The 17,553-nt window shown below is 35.9% G+C and overlaps 1 protein-coding gene across 1 annotated transcript in view; it reads right to left on the minus strand.

The window, feature by feature from the left end:
- KPNA3 (karyopherin subunit alpha 3) overlaps positions 1-17,553 on the minus strand; it is a 102,386-nt gene that overhangs the window by 48,363 nt on the left and 36,470 nt on the right. Inside the window, exon 2 of the mRNA XM_032314470.1 lies at positions 5,355-5,399. Within this exon, the coding sequence (XP_032170361.1) occupies positions 5,355-5,399 (45 nt within the window). The remainder of the gene's footprint in view (positions 1-5,354; positions 5,400-17,553) is intronic.

Consider the following 17,553-nt stretch of genomic DNA (forward strand, 5'->3'; position numbering starts at 1 on the left):
CAGTTCTCCAAAGGCAAGGGAAAAAAGGCAAAAATTAACTACTGGGACTTTTCAAGATAAAATGCTTTTGCACAGGAAAGGAAACAGCCAACAAAACCAAAACACAACTGACAGAATGGGAGAAGATATTTGCAAATGACATATCGATAAAGGGCTATTATCCAAAATCTATAAAGAATTTATCAAACTCAACACTCAAAGAACAAGTAATCCAATCAAGAAATGGGATGAAGACATGAGCAAACATTTCTCCAAAGAAGACATACAAATGACCAACAGACACGTGAAAAAACGTTCCACACCACTTGGCATCAGGGAAATGCAAATCAAAACCACAGTGAGATACCACCTCACACCAGTCAGAATGGCTAAAATTAACAAGTCAGGAAATGAAAGATGTTGGCAAGGATGTGGAGAAAGGGGAACCCTCTTACACTGTTGGTGGGAATGCAAGCTGGTACAGCCATTCTGGAAAGCAGTATGGAGGTTCCTCAAAAAGTTGAAAATAGAGCTACCCTACAACCCAGGAACTGCACTCCTGGGTATTTACCCCAAAGATACAAATGTAGTGATCTGAAGTGGCACATGGACCTGAATGTTTACAGCAGCAATGTCCACAATAGTGAAACTATGGAAAAGGCCCAGATATTACTCAGCCATCAAAAAGAAAAAAGAAATCTTGCCATTTGAAACATGGATGGAATAACAGGGTATTATGCTAAGTGAATTAAGTCAATCGGAGAAAGACAATCATCATATGATCTCACTCATATGTGGAATTTAAAAAACAAAACAGAGAGGCTCAGTTGGTTAAGCCACTACCTTCAGCTCAGGTCATAATCCCAGGGTCCTGGGAGCGAGTTCCGCATCAGGCTCCTTGCTCGGCAGGGAGCCTGCTTTTCTCTCTGCCCCTGCCTGCCACTCTGCCTGCTTATGTGCTCTTTATCTCTCTCTCTCTCTCTCTGACAAATAAATAAATAAATAAAATCTTTAAAAAAAAAAAAAAAAACAGGATATATGATATCCTTGTCTTTTTTAAAGAAACAAACAAACAAAACAGAGGATCATAGGGGAGGAGGGGGGAAAAAATAAAACAAGATGAAACCAGAGAAGGAGACAAACCATAAGAGACTCTTAATCATAAGAAAGAAACTGAGAGTTGCTGGAGGGTAAGGAGGTGGGGAGATGGGGTAACTGGATGATAGACATTAAGGAGGGCATGTGATGTAATGAGCACTGGGTATTATATAAGACTGATAAATCACAGAGCTGTACCTCTAAAACCAATAATACATTATATGTTAATTAACTGAATTTAAAGAAATTAAAATCAATAAATAAAATCTAAAAAAAATAGTATTATATTCATAATTTTGATTTCTGCATGTTCACTCTTAACATATATAAGCCACTGACTTTTATATGTTACTCCTGTAATCTGTGATCTTGCTGAACTCATTTATTAATTCAAGGAAACTTTCTGTAGTAGATTCCTCAGATTTTTCTATATAGACTATCATGTCATCTAGAAACAGGGGCAGTTTTATTTTTTCCTTTTTAAACTGATGTGTTTTATTTTCTTTTCTTGTCTTTTATGGCACTGGCTAGAATTGCCAGAACTCTACTAAGTAAGAGCAATAAGGGTAGACATCCTTGCCTTGTTCTTAGATCTTAGGGGGAAAGCATTCAGTTTTCACCATTAAGTATGATGTTAGCTATAGGTTTTTTTGCAGATGTTCTTTATCAAGTTGAGCAAGTTCTATTTGTAATTGATTGAGAGTTTTATCAGGAATGAGTGCTGGTTTTTGTTTCTGTATTAATCGATATGATCATATGAACTTTATTATCTTGTTGACATAAAACAATTCAAGCTATTTTTAAAAAGATATTTTACTAGGGGCGCCTGGGCAGCTCAGTCGTTAAGCGTCTGCCTTCGGCTTAGGTCATGGTCCCAGGGTCCTGGGATTGAACCCTGCGTCAGGCAGGCTCCTTGCTCAGCGGAAAGCCTGCTTCTACCTCTCACACTCCCCCTGCTTGTGTTCCTTCTCTCACAGTGTCTCTGTCAAACAAATAAATAAAATCTTCAAAAAAAAATTTTTTACTAAAAGTACAATTAAAACAATTATACTGTATCTGATTAGTCAAGTAGGGCATTTTTGTGGTGTTTTTCATTATGTAAGAACTTAAGCAGTCCTACCCCCAGATCTAATGATAATAAAATCCTAATGGAATATCTGACTGATCAATCACCAAGAGAAGATTATATAAAGTTTAATATAACATGCTAAAGTTTAAAATGCCAGTGATAAAGTTTTGGACTGATTTTCAACTCATGAGGTATTATTCACTCAACAAACATTTACTTTGAGAGGCATTATAGGATAATGATTAAGCGCTCAGCTATCATTTATCAGCTATGTGATTTTAGAAAAGTTATTTAACTCTTATGTAACTCTGTTTACAATATGATATAAAACAGAAGTACAGACTTCTGTGTAAGTGCCAATGTATTAGTACCCACTTAAATAGGAAAGTAAGATATCAAAGAGGTAAAAGAAGGCAAAAAAGTTAAAAAAAAAAAGAATGTGAGGCTAGTAAAAACAGTATATATTAATAATTAGATCTCACTCTCAATTAGATCTCCATGGACTGGCTAAAACTTCTCAATTTGTTACAGGTCTGCTACAAGATATGGAGCCTGTGCCAGAAATAACTACAAACTAAACACATTTAGTTCCATTATTTATGTATTTAGGCAGAAGGATTTTTTGGTACAGGAAGAAGCTCCTTGTTTAATATTTTAACACAAGCTCCCTAATTTGTCACAGATTAAGACTTTCAGATAGTACTGCTTTGTATCTATAGTATTTGTATTAAAAATTCAATAAATGATTTTTTAGAAGTTCAATAAATGATTTAAATATATAGAAAATTTTAAGATATCATAATCAATTTCATTCTTGAATATTGGCATTTAGCAAGTACCAACTATTGGTCCAGAATTTGACTAGGCATTTAGAGATAGTCTGGGAGAGAGACTGGAGAGTACCTGGGGTAGGGGAGTGTGATTATCACCCTCACTTTAAAATATTACAATCTAATGCAAATGGTAGAGCTCATCTGTGAATCACGGGAAACTAGCTTTCTTGTATTTTTCAAGAATCTCAATGTCAGAAACAACAACGCTGTGATTTTCTCCTCAATGGAGCTATAGAAAAAGAAAGACTAGAAGTAGAGACAGACACTGGCTATAAAAAGGAATCTTTTCCTGGAGGGCTCTCCACACCTCTGTAGAATCACCAAAATCAATTAAGCTTTGCCTGAAGTTTAGGATTTGTTTCAGGAACGGTTCACATTCTGCTGCTTAGCCAGGGAATTCTGAAATGTGAAGTAAGAAATTTCTTGAGATTTCTTTAGTTAATTTCATTTTTGGTCCTTCTGTAAAGATTTCTAGGAGTTAACTCTGGTGACTGAAAAGGAAATAATGTTATCTACAGAGAAAAAGAAGAGATAAGAGGAGTCTAAAGTAACCAAAATGGATATTTAAAAAGATGCATTCTGACAAGCAAGAAATTTAATTATATAAATTAAGTCCAGAAGACAGCACAACTACAGAAGGAGGAACAAACAGCCAAATATAAATACAAATGAATAGCTTGTATTTATAAGCATATTAGAAGAGCTAAAAAGCTTAAAATAAGAGGAGGATTCTGAATGATACCAGGACCAATACAAAGTTTTAGAGTTGTTTTCCAAGCATGACAATTTAAGGGAAAATAAAGGCTCACATCTGGGGATAGTTGGTATAGTGTTAACAGATGTTTTACTCCTACTGCCTCTATTGAGGAGAATGATCTTTACATGACAAATGAAAAACTAGTCATAAAAGAACACTTAACTGTTCTATTTATATAAGGTTCAAACTATGCAAAATAATCTATAATATTAAAAAATCAAGATAATGCTTACCCTTGGGGGAAAGGATAACTAGGAAAGAGCCTTGGAATACAGGTAATGTTCTCTTTCTTGACCTAGGAGCTTATTACACAGATGTGCTCACTTTGTGAAAATTCATCAAGCTGTACGCTTAGATGTGTTGACCTTTTTCTATACATGTTATAAGTAAATACCATTTTAACTATTTAATGATACATTTTTATGCTGTGTGGTTTAGGGATAAATAATAAAAAGCTAATAAAAAGTTAAAAAGCAAAAAAAAAAAAAAAAAAGAAGCTAGGTCTGAAGTGTCAAGATTGGCAAGGAGCTCACCTCACTCTCTTTATTAAATTAAGGCTTAGTTTACTTTTCTGGTCCAGATGAAACAAGGATCTGAAAAAACTTGAAAATATGATGGCCAAATCACCGTTGTTAATCTGTAAGTATCCCTGAAGAATTTAAGTTGCAGGAACACTGGAATTAGCAAGCAGTTTTCAAATTCTACTAAAGACTGGGGGGTTGGCCGCATAGGGAGTTAGGAAAATGAATTTCACGAACTATATACGATACCAATGAGCTTAATATTGATGCTGAGTAAAAATTCATGACCCAAAGTGGGTATTTAATAAACACTTATTAAATAAATAAATGCACAGGTCTATTTATAGTTTTAGTAACTGGGAGTGTGTTACTCTCAGAATCGAGACCTTTCTTTTCTCCAAAATTGAAAAGTTTCAAGATGGTAATTTAATATAGAAATTTCAGGAGTGAATTAAGATCAAGAAAAGAAGCTAATCTAAGATGAACACAAAGATTTAGAAATAAATTTTAAAGTCTATTTTTTTAATGTACATGTAATATAGAGAGTTAGTTATGTATACTTTCTTGATTGGGAATTAAAATACTAGCTTCAAATAAAATGAGCTTGCATGAATACACAGTCTCATGAAGGTTCATTCTAAAGTCCTCAAAAAAAAAAAAATAAGAAGAAAATGCAATTTTTAACAGCAGTTTCATTTAACTGGTAAGATAAAAGGTTATTTTACTTCTATTTTTCTAAAGTATCTTTAACAAGTATGTGTAACTTTTACATGAAAAAGGTAGAGGAATCCTGTCTAGCACACGGCCCAAAGAAAGAGAGGATCTTGAGAAAAAAAGTAAAAACGAAACAGAAGAGCATCTAATTTCACCAGATCTGAGAATTTCAATGCAGGCACTAAAATACTTCACACAATACCTCAATAAATGAAAGCTGTTACAAGTAAATACCATTTTAACTATTTAATGATACATTTTCATGCTGTGTGGTTTAGGGATGACCACTAATTTGCTATAGTATTTTCATTATTCAAGTTATATAGAATTTTAAAATCAGAAAAACCTCCTAATTATTTTCTGTTAAATGCAATCACCCTTACCTTTCGCAGTTCAACTGTCACTTCATTCCGGTGTCTTCTCATTGTCTAAAAGGAAAAATAAAGAACACATAAGTACTGAATATTGATACTGCTAGTAGATAAATTAAGGTCTAAGGCTTGACTTATTTCACTTAGCATAATCCCCCCCAGTTCTATCCATGTTGATGCAAATCGTAGAGCACTGGGTATTTTTTTTTTTTAAAGATTTTATTTATTTATTTTACAGAGAGAAATCACAAGTAGATGGAGAGGCAGGCAGAGAGAGAGAGAGAGAGGGAAGCAGGCTCCCTGCTGAGCAGAGAGCCCGATGTGGGGCTCGATCCCAGGACCCTGAGATCATGACCTGAGCCGAAGGCAGCGGCTTAACCCACTGAGCCACCCAGGCGCCCCGAGCACTGGGTATTATATGCAAACAATGAATCATGGAACACAACATCAAAAACTAATGATGTACTGTATGATCACTAACATAACACAATAAAAAAAATTAAGGTCTAAGGCATTTAATATATACAATTTTCTGGAAGTAATTCCATTGTTAAGGATTGAGGACTGGTCAGTTTTAGACTTTAAATGAACCATGGGAATTTAAAAAGCCAAAACTCCTGTCTATTTTACTGGATATCTGTTGGTTAATCTTGTGGGGAGTTTTTTAATTTGGGGGGGAGCTGAAGGTAGGGCTTGGCTGCCTAGCATCCATTCCCCTTGTCTAACTGCACCCAGGTATCTCTGGGGAATTATATACCTTCTGCTGTGGACTGCCTTGATCAAACTCCTATTAAAGTATCTCATTCTCTCCTAGTTTTGAATAGGGCACGAGACTGAAATCATGCTAGCAGAGCTTTTGCCCCCATGACTCTGAACCTTGAGCAAAATGGAAAGGAAAAATAAAGAGGAAAAAGAGAGGCAGCACATTAATTTCCAAAGGAAATATCTGGACAAGATAGTGAATAATAGTTACATCCTGGAGTTGCTCTAGTCCCAGTTCTCAGGTGTCTCCACTCATTTTATAAACTACCTATATTCTTCCAATAAATTATGGTTTTGCTTACGTTGGCCAGAGTTGGTTTTTGATGTTTGCAACTGATGAAATCTATCCAAATGATTCATGTTTTCAAAAAGTAAAAGACTTGGGGCACCTGGGTGGCTCAGTGGGTTAAGCTTCTACCTTTGGCTTAGGTCCTGATCTCAGGGTCCTGTGATCGAGCCCCGCATTGGACTCTTTGCTCAGCAGTAAGCCTGCTCCTCCCTCCCACCTCTCTGCCTGTCATCTCTGTCAAATAAATAAATAAAATCTTTAAAAAAAAAAAGTAAAAGACTTAATTGTAATGGCCTTGAAACCACATGAAAAGGGATATAAATTTGGGATAGATATTTTGCATCAAAAGGCAGAGTCCTTCTAAGTTTACAGTGAGGCTCTATCAGGCCCGGTCTTACCAGGAATGACTAAAATGATCAGATAGCCTCTCTCCCCTTGATGTACTGATAGGATGGATTATCTTATTACACATATAAGTATGGTAAAATCCTTAAATTTTTGGATTAAAGGCTACATAAAGATTACATGGTTGTGGTATATTATTATTTTAATATATTGCCAGATTCAGTATGGTACTATTTTATTTTATAATTCTTTTGTTATGGTATCTCTATCAAGTTTTTGTAAATGGCAATGATAAATTAATTCTCTTTTTAGGAAAAAAAAAATCCCATGAAAATCAAATTACAAAGTTTGTTAAATATACTGAAATATTAACCTAGATTTAGCTTATGCTTAAATATATATATTAAATGTAAACAAAACTGCCAAACAAAATTCAAATTAGTAGCATTCATTTAATGTGAAGAAATGATGCACTGATAAAACTATTATCACTAGTAGGGTTCAACCTTGAATCTAATTCTATGTTTCTGTGTTTTGACTTTAATATGATGAATATACAGACTGCTTCGTGTATAAATTCATCATGTAGAATGGTAATAAATGTTGAGCAATTTTCAAATACCAATGTTATTTTGATAACTCTAAACTGTCTTGATTTACTTGAAGATTAGAACTGCACTACAGATAAAATTTGCCTATATGAATATCTAATCAAACTGTTACTAGAACTGAGAAGGAAAAATATTTTCATTGCATAACTACTACACTTAATTATTTATGAACTGTTAATAAGATGATAGGCACACAACAAAAAAAGTTCTAGGCAACATATCCCTTACAAAATATGATCAAGTTAACGCAATACTGTAATTCACATTAAAATATTTCAGCATCGGGGTGCCTGGGTGGCTCAGAGGGTTAAAGCCTCTGCCTTCAGCTCAGGTCATGATCCCAGGGTCCTGGGATCAAGCCCCGCATCGGGCTCTCTCCTTGGTGGGGAGCCTGCTTCCTCCTCTCTCTCTCTCTGCCTGCCTCTCTGCCTACTTGTGATCTCTCTCTGTCAAATAAATAAATCTTAAAAAAAAAAATACTTCAGCATCAATAGAAGTTGTGTGTCAACTTTGAAAGTTCCCTAAATTAGGACTCCACACTTCAAAGTAAGTTAGTAGCATGTGAAGCATTCATATCAGAAGTTAGCTCCCCGTTAAGTAAGTGCTTCGAATATCAACATCTGAATTTACACAACGGTTTGTTAATTAGTATAAGAGATGTTGGAAATAACTTTTTTATTGCTGAAATAAAACTGTGCAAGATATATAGATTGACTAGGAATACTGTACATGTGCCTGATTTTTGTCTATTTGCAGTTTAAGAATCTGGCAAGTCCAGCAGTCTGTCTTCAGGGAAGTTTTTGAATCTATGCCTCCCTTTGATCCTATATATCACCCTTTCTTAGATTTTGTCACCTAGTCCTAATCAGTTCTTTGTGGTATATGCTTATAGTTCAAGTTCTATTGCAAGGTGTTAACTGCTTGCCACATGTTTGTATAAGTGGCAGAATTCTAAAGCTTCTTTTATTATAACATAACTCACTGGTAGTAAAATTTCTAAGGAAAAAATACCTGTTACTTCACCTACCTCTAATAGTTAAAAGGCTTCCTACTCACCCAAAAGAACCATATGCATGTAAAATAGCCAGATGGCTTAGGTCAATCAGCAACAGGTACTGACCACTATGTATATGATAAAAGTACCACTGAATTAGTCATGATGCATTCTGTTCTCTGAATTACAGAAAAAGGCTCCATCTTGGGCCCTCTCCTCCCTAACATTCTTCCCAAGTGATCTCATTTACTCTCATGTCTTCAATTACTTTTTGATGACCACTCTCAAATATCTATCTTTAGTTCAGCCCTCCTGACTGATCTCAAATATGTAAGTACTATTCACTCACTCAACAAAAATTCACTGAATTCATCTAAAATGGAACAGGCAATATGCCTGCAACTGGTAGACAAATATAGAATTTACAGTCTAGTACAGTTGTCAGTAAACCACAGCCTGTGCCCCAAACCTTGGGCTGTTTTCTGTAGGAATGAACAGGAATGGTTTTGACACTTTCAGGTGGTTGTATTATAAATGATATTAAGTATCCATGTAATATACCTATTTTTGTCTCTTGGCTCCCCAAACCTAAAATATTTACCTTCTCTCCTTTTAAGAGAATGTTTGCCAACAGTTGGTCTAGTGAAAAACACATTAGTGATAACCAGTAATATAAACGTGTTAAATGAAAAAAAAAAAAAAAAAAAAAAACCACAAAAAAACGTGTTAAATGTTAAGATAGGAAAATAAAGTTTAAAGTTGGAAGAAGACATGATTAGGGAATCAGGAAAAAGCTTCCTGAAGAAATGAAATATATCTATACGTGGTTTGGGGCTAGACTGTTGCAAGACTTCACATTTAGAATGCTTACAAATACCCTTAATAGCTGATCCCTTTACTCCTCCCCTCCCAAAAAAACCCTTCCCCCCAAAAAACTACTCTTCCATGAATATTCCCAGTATTAGGAAAAATCACCAGCATCCAAACAGTTTTAAGAACCCCAATCTTAGGAGATCATTCATGTCTGCACAGTCTCTCACACTTTGACACCCAACAAGGCACCAAAACTAGGATTCAACCCTTCTAGCTCAACTGCCATTATCCTAGACTAAGCCACCGTTATCTCACCTGGACTGCCACAATAGCCTCCTAACTAGTCTACTTGTGTGGTCTTTCTCTTGAATAAAAGTTCTCAATGAAGTTTTTTATCTTCTATAAACTCCCCTAAAAGAGAAACACACACACACACAAACACAGTCACCAGGACAGCCAAACCCAACCCCCATGGACAAAATCTACAAGGCTAAGTGACAGGGTATCCCCACGAATTCTCAAATACAAGCAGGATCTGGGTTAAACTGTCAACTATAGGAGTCATGGTATAGCATGTATACACAGAAGGAAACAGAAGAGCTCAAGTAATAGGGTAGGTAACTGAAGGACTTGAGGTCAGAAAAACCCCAAATCGTAAATCATTAGAGTTTAGAAAGGCAATATGCAAACAGCTACAAATGGAAAAGCTCTTTTGTATATACCAACTGTAAGGTATAAGGCTCTACACTCAAAAACTAAGGAGTGAAGACTCCCTTCCTGGACAAAGTCCTACACTGAAAAGAAACTCTGGGAGAAGAATCTCAGTTGAGCAAGACAGGCACAATGAAGCAAAGAAAAGGAGGTATCAGACAAAAGTGGGTTAATTAAAGAGACAATCTCAGAACATAGAAAGCTAAATATTTCTTATCACTTTGTAAAAATCAACAGAAGAAGGGGTACAGAGTGGTAAAGCTAGAAAAATTATCCTGACCATCCCTTGCTCCAAAAAGTTCAGGAAAACCTATTATAAACGAGCAACAGAAAAGGGTTGAGATCAAATTCCATGCCATAAAAAAAAGGGAAAATAGGGGCGCCTGGGTGGCTCAGTGGGTTAAGCCTCTGCCTTCAGCTCAGGTCATGATATAAGGGTACCAGGATTGAGCCCCACAGCAGGCTTTCTGCTCCACAGGGAGCCTGCCTCTCCTTTTCCCTCTGTCTGCTTCTCTGCCTACTGGTGATCTCTTTCTCTCTGTCAAATAAATAAATAAAATCTTAAAAAGAAAAAATGAAAATAAGGAGCAGAACGTTGACTCTAAAAGCTTGCCACCAAAAAGCCATACCTACAAAACAGATAAAAATTTAATCCAAGAAAATGTGAAATAACATTCCAAATCAGAATGCAAAAAACTCAGAAATCAGGTGCTAGAAATCAGAAAAGAATTTGAAGTAAAAGAAAAAAATTATTTCAGAAAGGAAACCTAATCAAGAATAGTTGTAAGATTCAATACACAACAGATAATGCTTAAGAGATAAAGAATGTGCAAATAAATTTTTAATCAAAAGAAATAAAGGTGAGAAACACCTGGCTGGCTTAGTTAGCAGGGCATGCGACTCTTGATTTCAGGGTTGTAAGTTCAACCCCCACACCAGGTGTAGAGATTACTTAAAATCAAGTAAATATATAAATAAATAAATAAATAAAGGAAGGTGAAAATATTAGAATGAAAGTGACAATAAAGCTAAGCAAAGATGTTACATCCATACAATAAGAACACGTCAAAGAATAAAACCAAAGCAATGAAATAAAGCAAATACCAAAAACTATAATTAGAGAGAAAAAAGTCCTACAACTAGAAGTCTTTAAATGAAATATTGAAAGAGTACACTGATTCCTGGGACATTAACTGAGAGAAACCAATACCAAAATATATCCAAAAAAATGAATGAATTTCCAAAAAAGGAAAAAAAAAAAGATAGAAAAAAAGAAAAATGCCTCTGGACATTAGTCAAAGAAACAAACAAACAACAACAAAAAATACCCCTCCAGTGATTTATTAGGTAGATATAAGAAGTCAGTTCAACAAGGTCATAGGACACAACATAAAAATACAAGTATCAATTGTATGTCTATATACTAGCAATGAATACATGGGTACCAAAATTAAAAATACACCTTGTAGCATTTATAATCTCTCAAAAAATACTTACGTATGAACCTAACAATACATGCACAGGACATACATGTTGAAAACTACACAACACTGATGAAAGAGTCCAAAATGATGAAAGATAAAAAAAAATTGAGAGATACACTGTGTTCATGGGTTGGTACACTCAACATGGTATAAATAAGTCAATTCTCCCCACAATAATACACAGGTTTAACACAATTCCTCTCAAAATCCCAGCAGCATTCTTTGTAGATACAGAAAATAATATTCTAAAATTTATATAGAAAGGCAAAGTAATTAGAAGAGCTAGAACAATTTTTGAAAAAGAAGAATAAAGTGGGAGGGACCAGTCTATCCAATTTCAAGATTACAGAGCTATAATAATAAACACTGTGTGATACTGGTGGATTAATAGAACAGAATGAAAAAAAAAAAAAAAGAGACCTATACAAATATGCTCAAACTGATTTCTGACAAAGGGTAAAAGCAGTTCAATAAAGGAAAGAGGCTTTTCAACAAATGTTGCTAGAACAGGTAGACACTGCTAGACAAAATGTATGAAATCTCAATTTAAGTCTCATATTTTACACAAAAATTAATATAAAATGTATCACATTTAAGTGTAAAACTATAAAGTATTCAGAAAAAAAATCTCTGGGTTCTGGAGGTAGGCAAAGAGTTCTTAAATTTGACCTTAAAAGCATAACGCATGAAAGAAATGGGGGAGTCTGGATGGCTCAGTCGGTTGAGCCACTGCCTTCGAATCAGGTCGGGGTCCTGGGATCGATTCCCGCATCGGGCTCCTTGCTCAGTGAGGAGCCTGCTTCTCTCTCTGCCTCTGCCTGCCACTCTGCGGCCTGTGCTCTCTCTGATAAACAAATAAATAAAATCTTAAAAAAGAAAGAAAAAGAAAAAGAAGTAACTGGTAAGTTGGACCTCATCAAAATTAAAAAACATTGCTCTGAGAAAGCCCCCATGGGAAGGGGATGAAAAGACAAGCTAGAGACAGAAAAAAATATTTGCAAACTACATATGCAATAAAGGACTAGTATCTGGAATATATAGAGAACTCTCAAAGCCCAAGAGAAAGTTAATTAAATTAGAAAATAAGCAAAAGAAATGAAGTGTTTATCTTAAAGAGGATATACAGATGGCAAATAAGCACAAGAAAAAAGATGTTCAATATTATTAGCCATTAGGGAAATACAAATTAAAACCACAATGAGATATTACTACACATCTATCAGAACAGCTAAAATAAATAATTGTGACAACACCAAATGTTTATGAGGATATGTAGAAGCTCGTGCATTGTTAGTGGGATTGTAAAATGGTACAGCCATCAGGAAAACAGTTTCTTAAAAAATGAAACATGCAGGGGCGGCTGGGTGGCTCAGTGGGTTAAAGCCTCTGCCTTCGGCTCAGGTCATGATCCCGGGGTCCTGGGATCAAGCCCCACATCAGGCTCTCTGTTCAGCGGTGAGCCTGCTTCCCTTCCTCTCTCTCTGCCTGCCTCTCTGCCTTTGTGTGATCTCTGTCTGTCAAATAAATAAATAAAATCTTAAAAAAAAAAAAATGAAACATGCAAACACCACAGTATTCAGCAACCACACATCCAGAACTTTGTATCAGAGAAATGAAAACTTAAGTTTACAGAAAATCTGTAAACAAACGTTTATACCTGTCTTATTCATAAAAACCTAAGCCTGGAAAAACCCCAGATATCCTTTACAGTTTAAACAAACTATATATACACCATAGAATATTATCCAGCAGCAAAAAGGAAGGAACTATTCAGACAAGGAACAATTTGGATGAATCTCCAGAGAATTATACTAACAGAAAAAAAAAAAAAAACTAATCCCAAAAAGTTAGATACCATACAATTCCATTTAAATAACACTCCTAAAGCAACAAAATTACAGAAATGGAGAAGAGATTAGTAGTTGTCAGGGGTTGAAGAGAGGTAGGGTGGAAAGGAGGGAGCACGGCTATAAACTGGCAATAAAAGAGATCTTTGTGGTGATAGAAATGCTTTGTATTTTGACTGTATAAATATCAATATTTTACTAGAGTGTTGCAAGAAGTTCCCATTGGGGAAACTGAGTACAAAGTACAATGGATATTTCTATGTTACGTTTCACAACTGCATGTCAATATATATTTCAAAATAATGGTCAATTAAAAAAAAACTTTTTAAAGAAGGATATACCTCCTATCAGATGCTGGGGAAAAGGGAAAAAAGAGGTCACAATCAAACTCAGTAATGCATATAACAGGGAATCAATAAAGACTAAAAAACAGGGGGACTAAATAAAGTTAACCACTGTAACAAATATACGAACCTTCCAAAATACCAAAAATAAACTAAAAAAGAGTAAATGAAACAGATCACATAGAAAAATATACAAGAATAGGGAGAAAACATTGTAAAGAGCTAAAGGAAACCAGGCAGCCTTTGATTTCAGACCTATACGAAAATGAATTACATAAAAGTATGAGAAAGCAATTTCTAAAAGAATTTTAAAAATTAATCTAAACGTATATTCACTTGGTGACACAGTTACACTATCCTATATAACTTTCAACATAGTAATCTGTATGTTCCCAGTCAACCCTAAAGACAAGATAAATACAAAGGAAACTATACCATTTTCAGTAATCCTACTACTGGTTACAGTATTGAGATAGATTATTATTCTGACACTGTTGTGTATGTATTTGGAAGAGATGAAATTAGTAGTAATATGATATTCTAATTCTACCAACCCTGATCAAAGCAAACAAGGAATTTCAACCTGGGATAAAGGAGATAGAGATATATGGTTGAAGCTCTTTAGTAAAACCCTTCTTTTTGTCTTGAACTTGAATCGGAAATACCAATACATGCAGAATATATCATTTTAAAAACATTCCTCTTTCAGTCTACTTAAAATTCCTAGATCTGTCAAAAACACTCAAAATCTACCTTGAAGGGGCTCCAATTGGTTAAGGATGGTCAATCAGAGTATCAATAAAAATAATGACTACTATGGGGGCACCGGGATGGCTGAGTCAGTTGAACATCTAACTCTTGATTTTAGCTCATGTCATGATCTCGGCGTGATGAGATCGAGCCCCACATCAGGCTCTGAGCTCTGCACGGAGTGGGCTTGTTCCTATTCCTCTGCTCCTCCCATCCTACCCCTCTTGAATAAATAAATAAAACCGTAAAAAAATAACAACACAATGAGCTGAATCATACATATGATTCAATTCATGAATTCAGAATATGAAAAAAAAAAAAAACCCAATTGGTCATCACTGGAAGGTGCTAATGAATCACCTCATTGTTCTCAAAACTGATAAATGGAGAGAATCAAGCACAAATTTTGCCTTTACCTAAACAAATTTTATCATGAGGGTAACGTAACCAATTAATAAATGAGGGGAAGTTTCTGTTTAAAATAGTAGTCCAGCTAATAAAGTAGGAAGGACGGAACTAGAATATCACTGTTTACAACTCCTAGTAAATAATAAATTTAGGTGATGTTCCTCAATGGCTGTCAGCATTACAGTGAGAGACAATCACACACTATGTGCCATCCTGATGGAAGAGAAAACCATCACGTATGATGTAGTCTTGTCCCCTCTGCCCAAAATAATCTGAATCTGATAATGCCTCCAGATTCAACTATCAATTTACAGAAAATACAGAGGGCAAATAAACACATTAAATGATACTATAAATGGCAAAAAAAAAAGGTGAGATTAAAAGATTATAGATTAAGAGACTATAGGGAAGAAAGTGAGGGTTGCTGGAGGGAGGTGGGTGAGCGGATGGGGTAACTGGATGGTGGCATTAAGGAAGGCATGTGATATGATGAACACCGGATGTTATATGCAACTAATGAATAACTCAACTCTACATCTGAAACTAATTATGTACTATATGTTGGCTAGTTGAATTAAAAAAAAAAGATTATACTTTTAAAAAGAGACTTCAAATTCATTCAGAGTAAGGCTACAGATCTTTATCTGGATACTGATCCAAACAAACTGTTCAAAAATATGTAACACTTGAGATCACTGGAAATTTGAACAACTGGATACTTTGTTAGTTTTAAAGAAGTTACTGTTAGGATCAGGGGTGGGTGGGTGTGTGTGTGAGAGAGAGAGAGAGAAATGCAATAATGGTATTTATTTTAAATACTATGCATATATCTTTCTAGTAACAAAAGATGTCACTTGTGGAAGACCTCATACTTCTGAGAAGTCTTCTGTTTCATTAAAATGGATCCAAGCCATAACGGAAGAAATACGTTTTAAATGCATTGCTAAGTTCACATAAGTACTAAGGAGGTAAAGGAGTCAGTAAAGTCAGTAAAGTTCACCATGGGGCAAGTTATCAAAAGTCAGTAAAGTCAGTAAAGTTCACCATGGAGCAAGTTGTCAAAAGCAAATATGTGAAAGGGAAAGTATGAGGTTAATTATCTATTCACACTGGAAATAGAAAATTAAGTCCAGGTTAAAAAACTAAACTTGGGGTGCCTGAGTGGCTCAGTGGGTTAAGCCTTTGCCTTCTGCTTAGGTCATGATCTCAGGGGCCTGGGATCAAGCCCCGCATCGCATCCGTCTCTCTGCTCAGCAGGGAGCCTTCTTTCCCCTCTCTCTGCCTGCCTCTGACTACTTGTGATCTCTGTCTGTCATATAAATAAATAAAATGTTTAAAAAAAAAACAAAACACCCTGAACTTCTCATTTAGCCCAAACTCTCAAGATGGCCAAAATGCCTCAACAGATGCAAATGTTTTCTGCTAAAAAGCAGTTCCATCAGGTTCTCAGGATTAAGGAAAAGTCACCAAATATACGAGAAAATAAACCACTAAAGAGTAATGGGGCTGGGCACCTGGGTGGCTCAGTGGGTTAAAGCCTCTGCCTTCAGCTCAGGTCATGGTCCTGCTTCAGGTCATGAGCATGCTTCCTCACCCCCCCCCTCTCTGCCTGCCTCTCTGCCTACTTGTGATCTCTGTCAAATAAATAAATAAATAAATAATCTTTAAAAAAAAAAAAAAAAAAGAGTCATGGGGCAGAGACACTGCACATCTGGCTTCAGCTAAGATCATTATCCCAGGATCCTGGGATAGAGCCCCACTTCAGGCTCCAAGCTCAGTGGGGAGACTCCTTCACCCTCTCTCCTGTTCAAGCTCCACCTCGCTATCTCTGTCTCTCAAATAAATAAAATCTTTAAAAAAGAGAGAGAGGGGGGCACCTGGGTGGCTCAGTGGGTTAAGGCTGCTGCCTTCGGCTCAGGTCATGATCCCAGAGTCCTGGGATGGAGGCCTGCATCGGGCTCTCTGCTCGGCAGGGAGCCTGCCTCCTCTTCGCTCTCTCTCTGCCTGCCTCTCTGCCTACTTGTGATCTCTGCCTGTCAAATAAATAAATAAAATTAAAAAAAAAAAAAAAAGAGAGAGAGAGAGTCATAACCATAGATTCAATGTCAACAACTAGGATTACAGGTCCACCCTCCTTGGAATGAGAACACTAAAATTAAATTACAAAATATAAAATAATTACAACAAATATTCAAGGAACAGAAAAATGAAATTATAGGGGCACCTGGGTGGCTCAGTGGGTTAAAGCCTCTGCCTTCGGCTCAGGTCATATTCCCAGGGTCCTGGGATCAAGCCCCGCATTGGGCTCTCTGCTCGACAGGGAGCCTGCTTCCTCCTCTCTCTCTGTCTGCCTCTCTGCCTACTTGTGATCTCTGTCTGTCAAATAAATAAATAAAATATTTTTAAAAAATGAAATTATAAGCAAGCCATTAGAAATTATCAGAAATGACCAGATTTAGGGGTACGTGGCTGGCTCCGTCAATGAAGCGTGTAACTCCTGATCTTGGGGTTGGGAGTCTGAGCCGCACACTGGGTGTAGAGATTACTGTAAAAAGAAGGAAGAAAAGAAACAAAAGAAAGAGCCAGATCTGGAAGGAGGATGAAAAAAAAAAGGACCAAACAGAACTTTGAGATATGAAAAATAATTGTTGAAATACAGTACTACAACCAAAATTAAGAACTCGATAGGTTTTATAAGTAGATTTGATGGAGTTTAACAGAGATTCAGTGAACCGTAAGGCAAGTAAGAAGAAACGATCAATAATGAAATATAAGAAGCACAAATTTTATAATTACAGAAGAAAGGGTAAGAAACATAGAGGTAAAGTAAAACGTTACAAAACAGGGCTTATT

Source organism: Mustela erminea, chromosome 15, assembly GCF_009829155.1.
Source record: "Mustela erminea isolate mMusErm1 chromosome 15, mMusErm1.Pri, whole genome shotgun sequence".
NCBI classification, from domain to species: domain Eukaryota; kingdom Metazoa; phylum Chordata; class Mammalia; order Carnivora; family Mustelidae; genus Mustela; species Mustela erminea.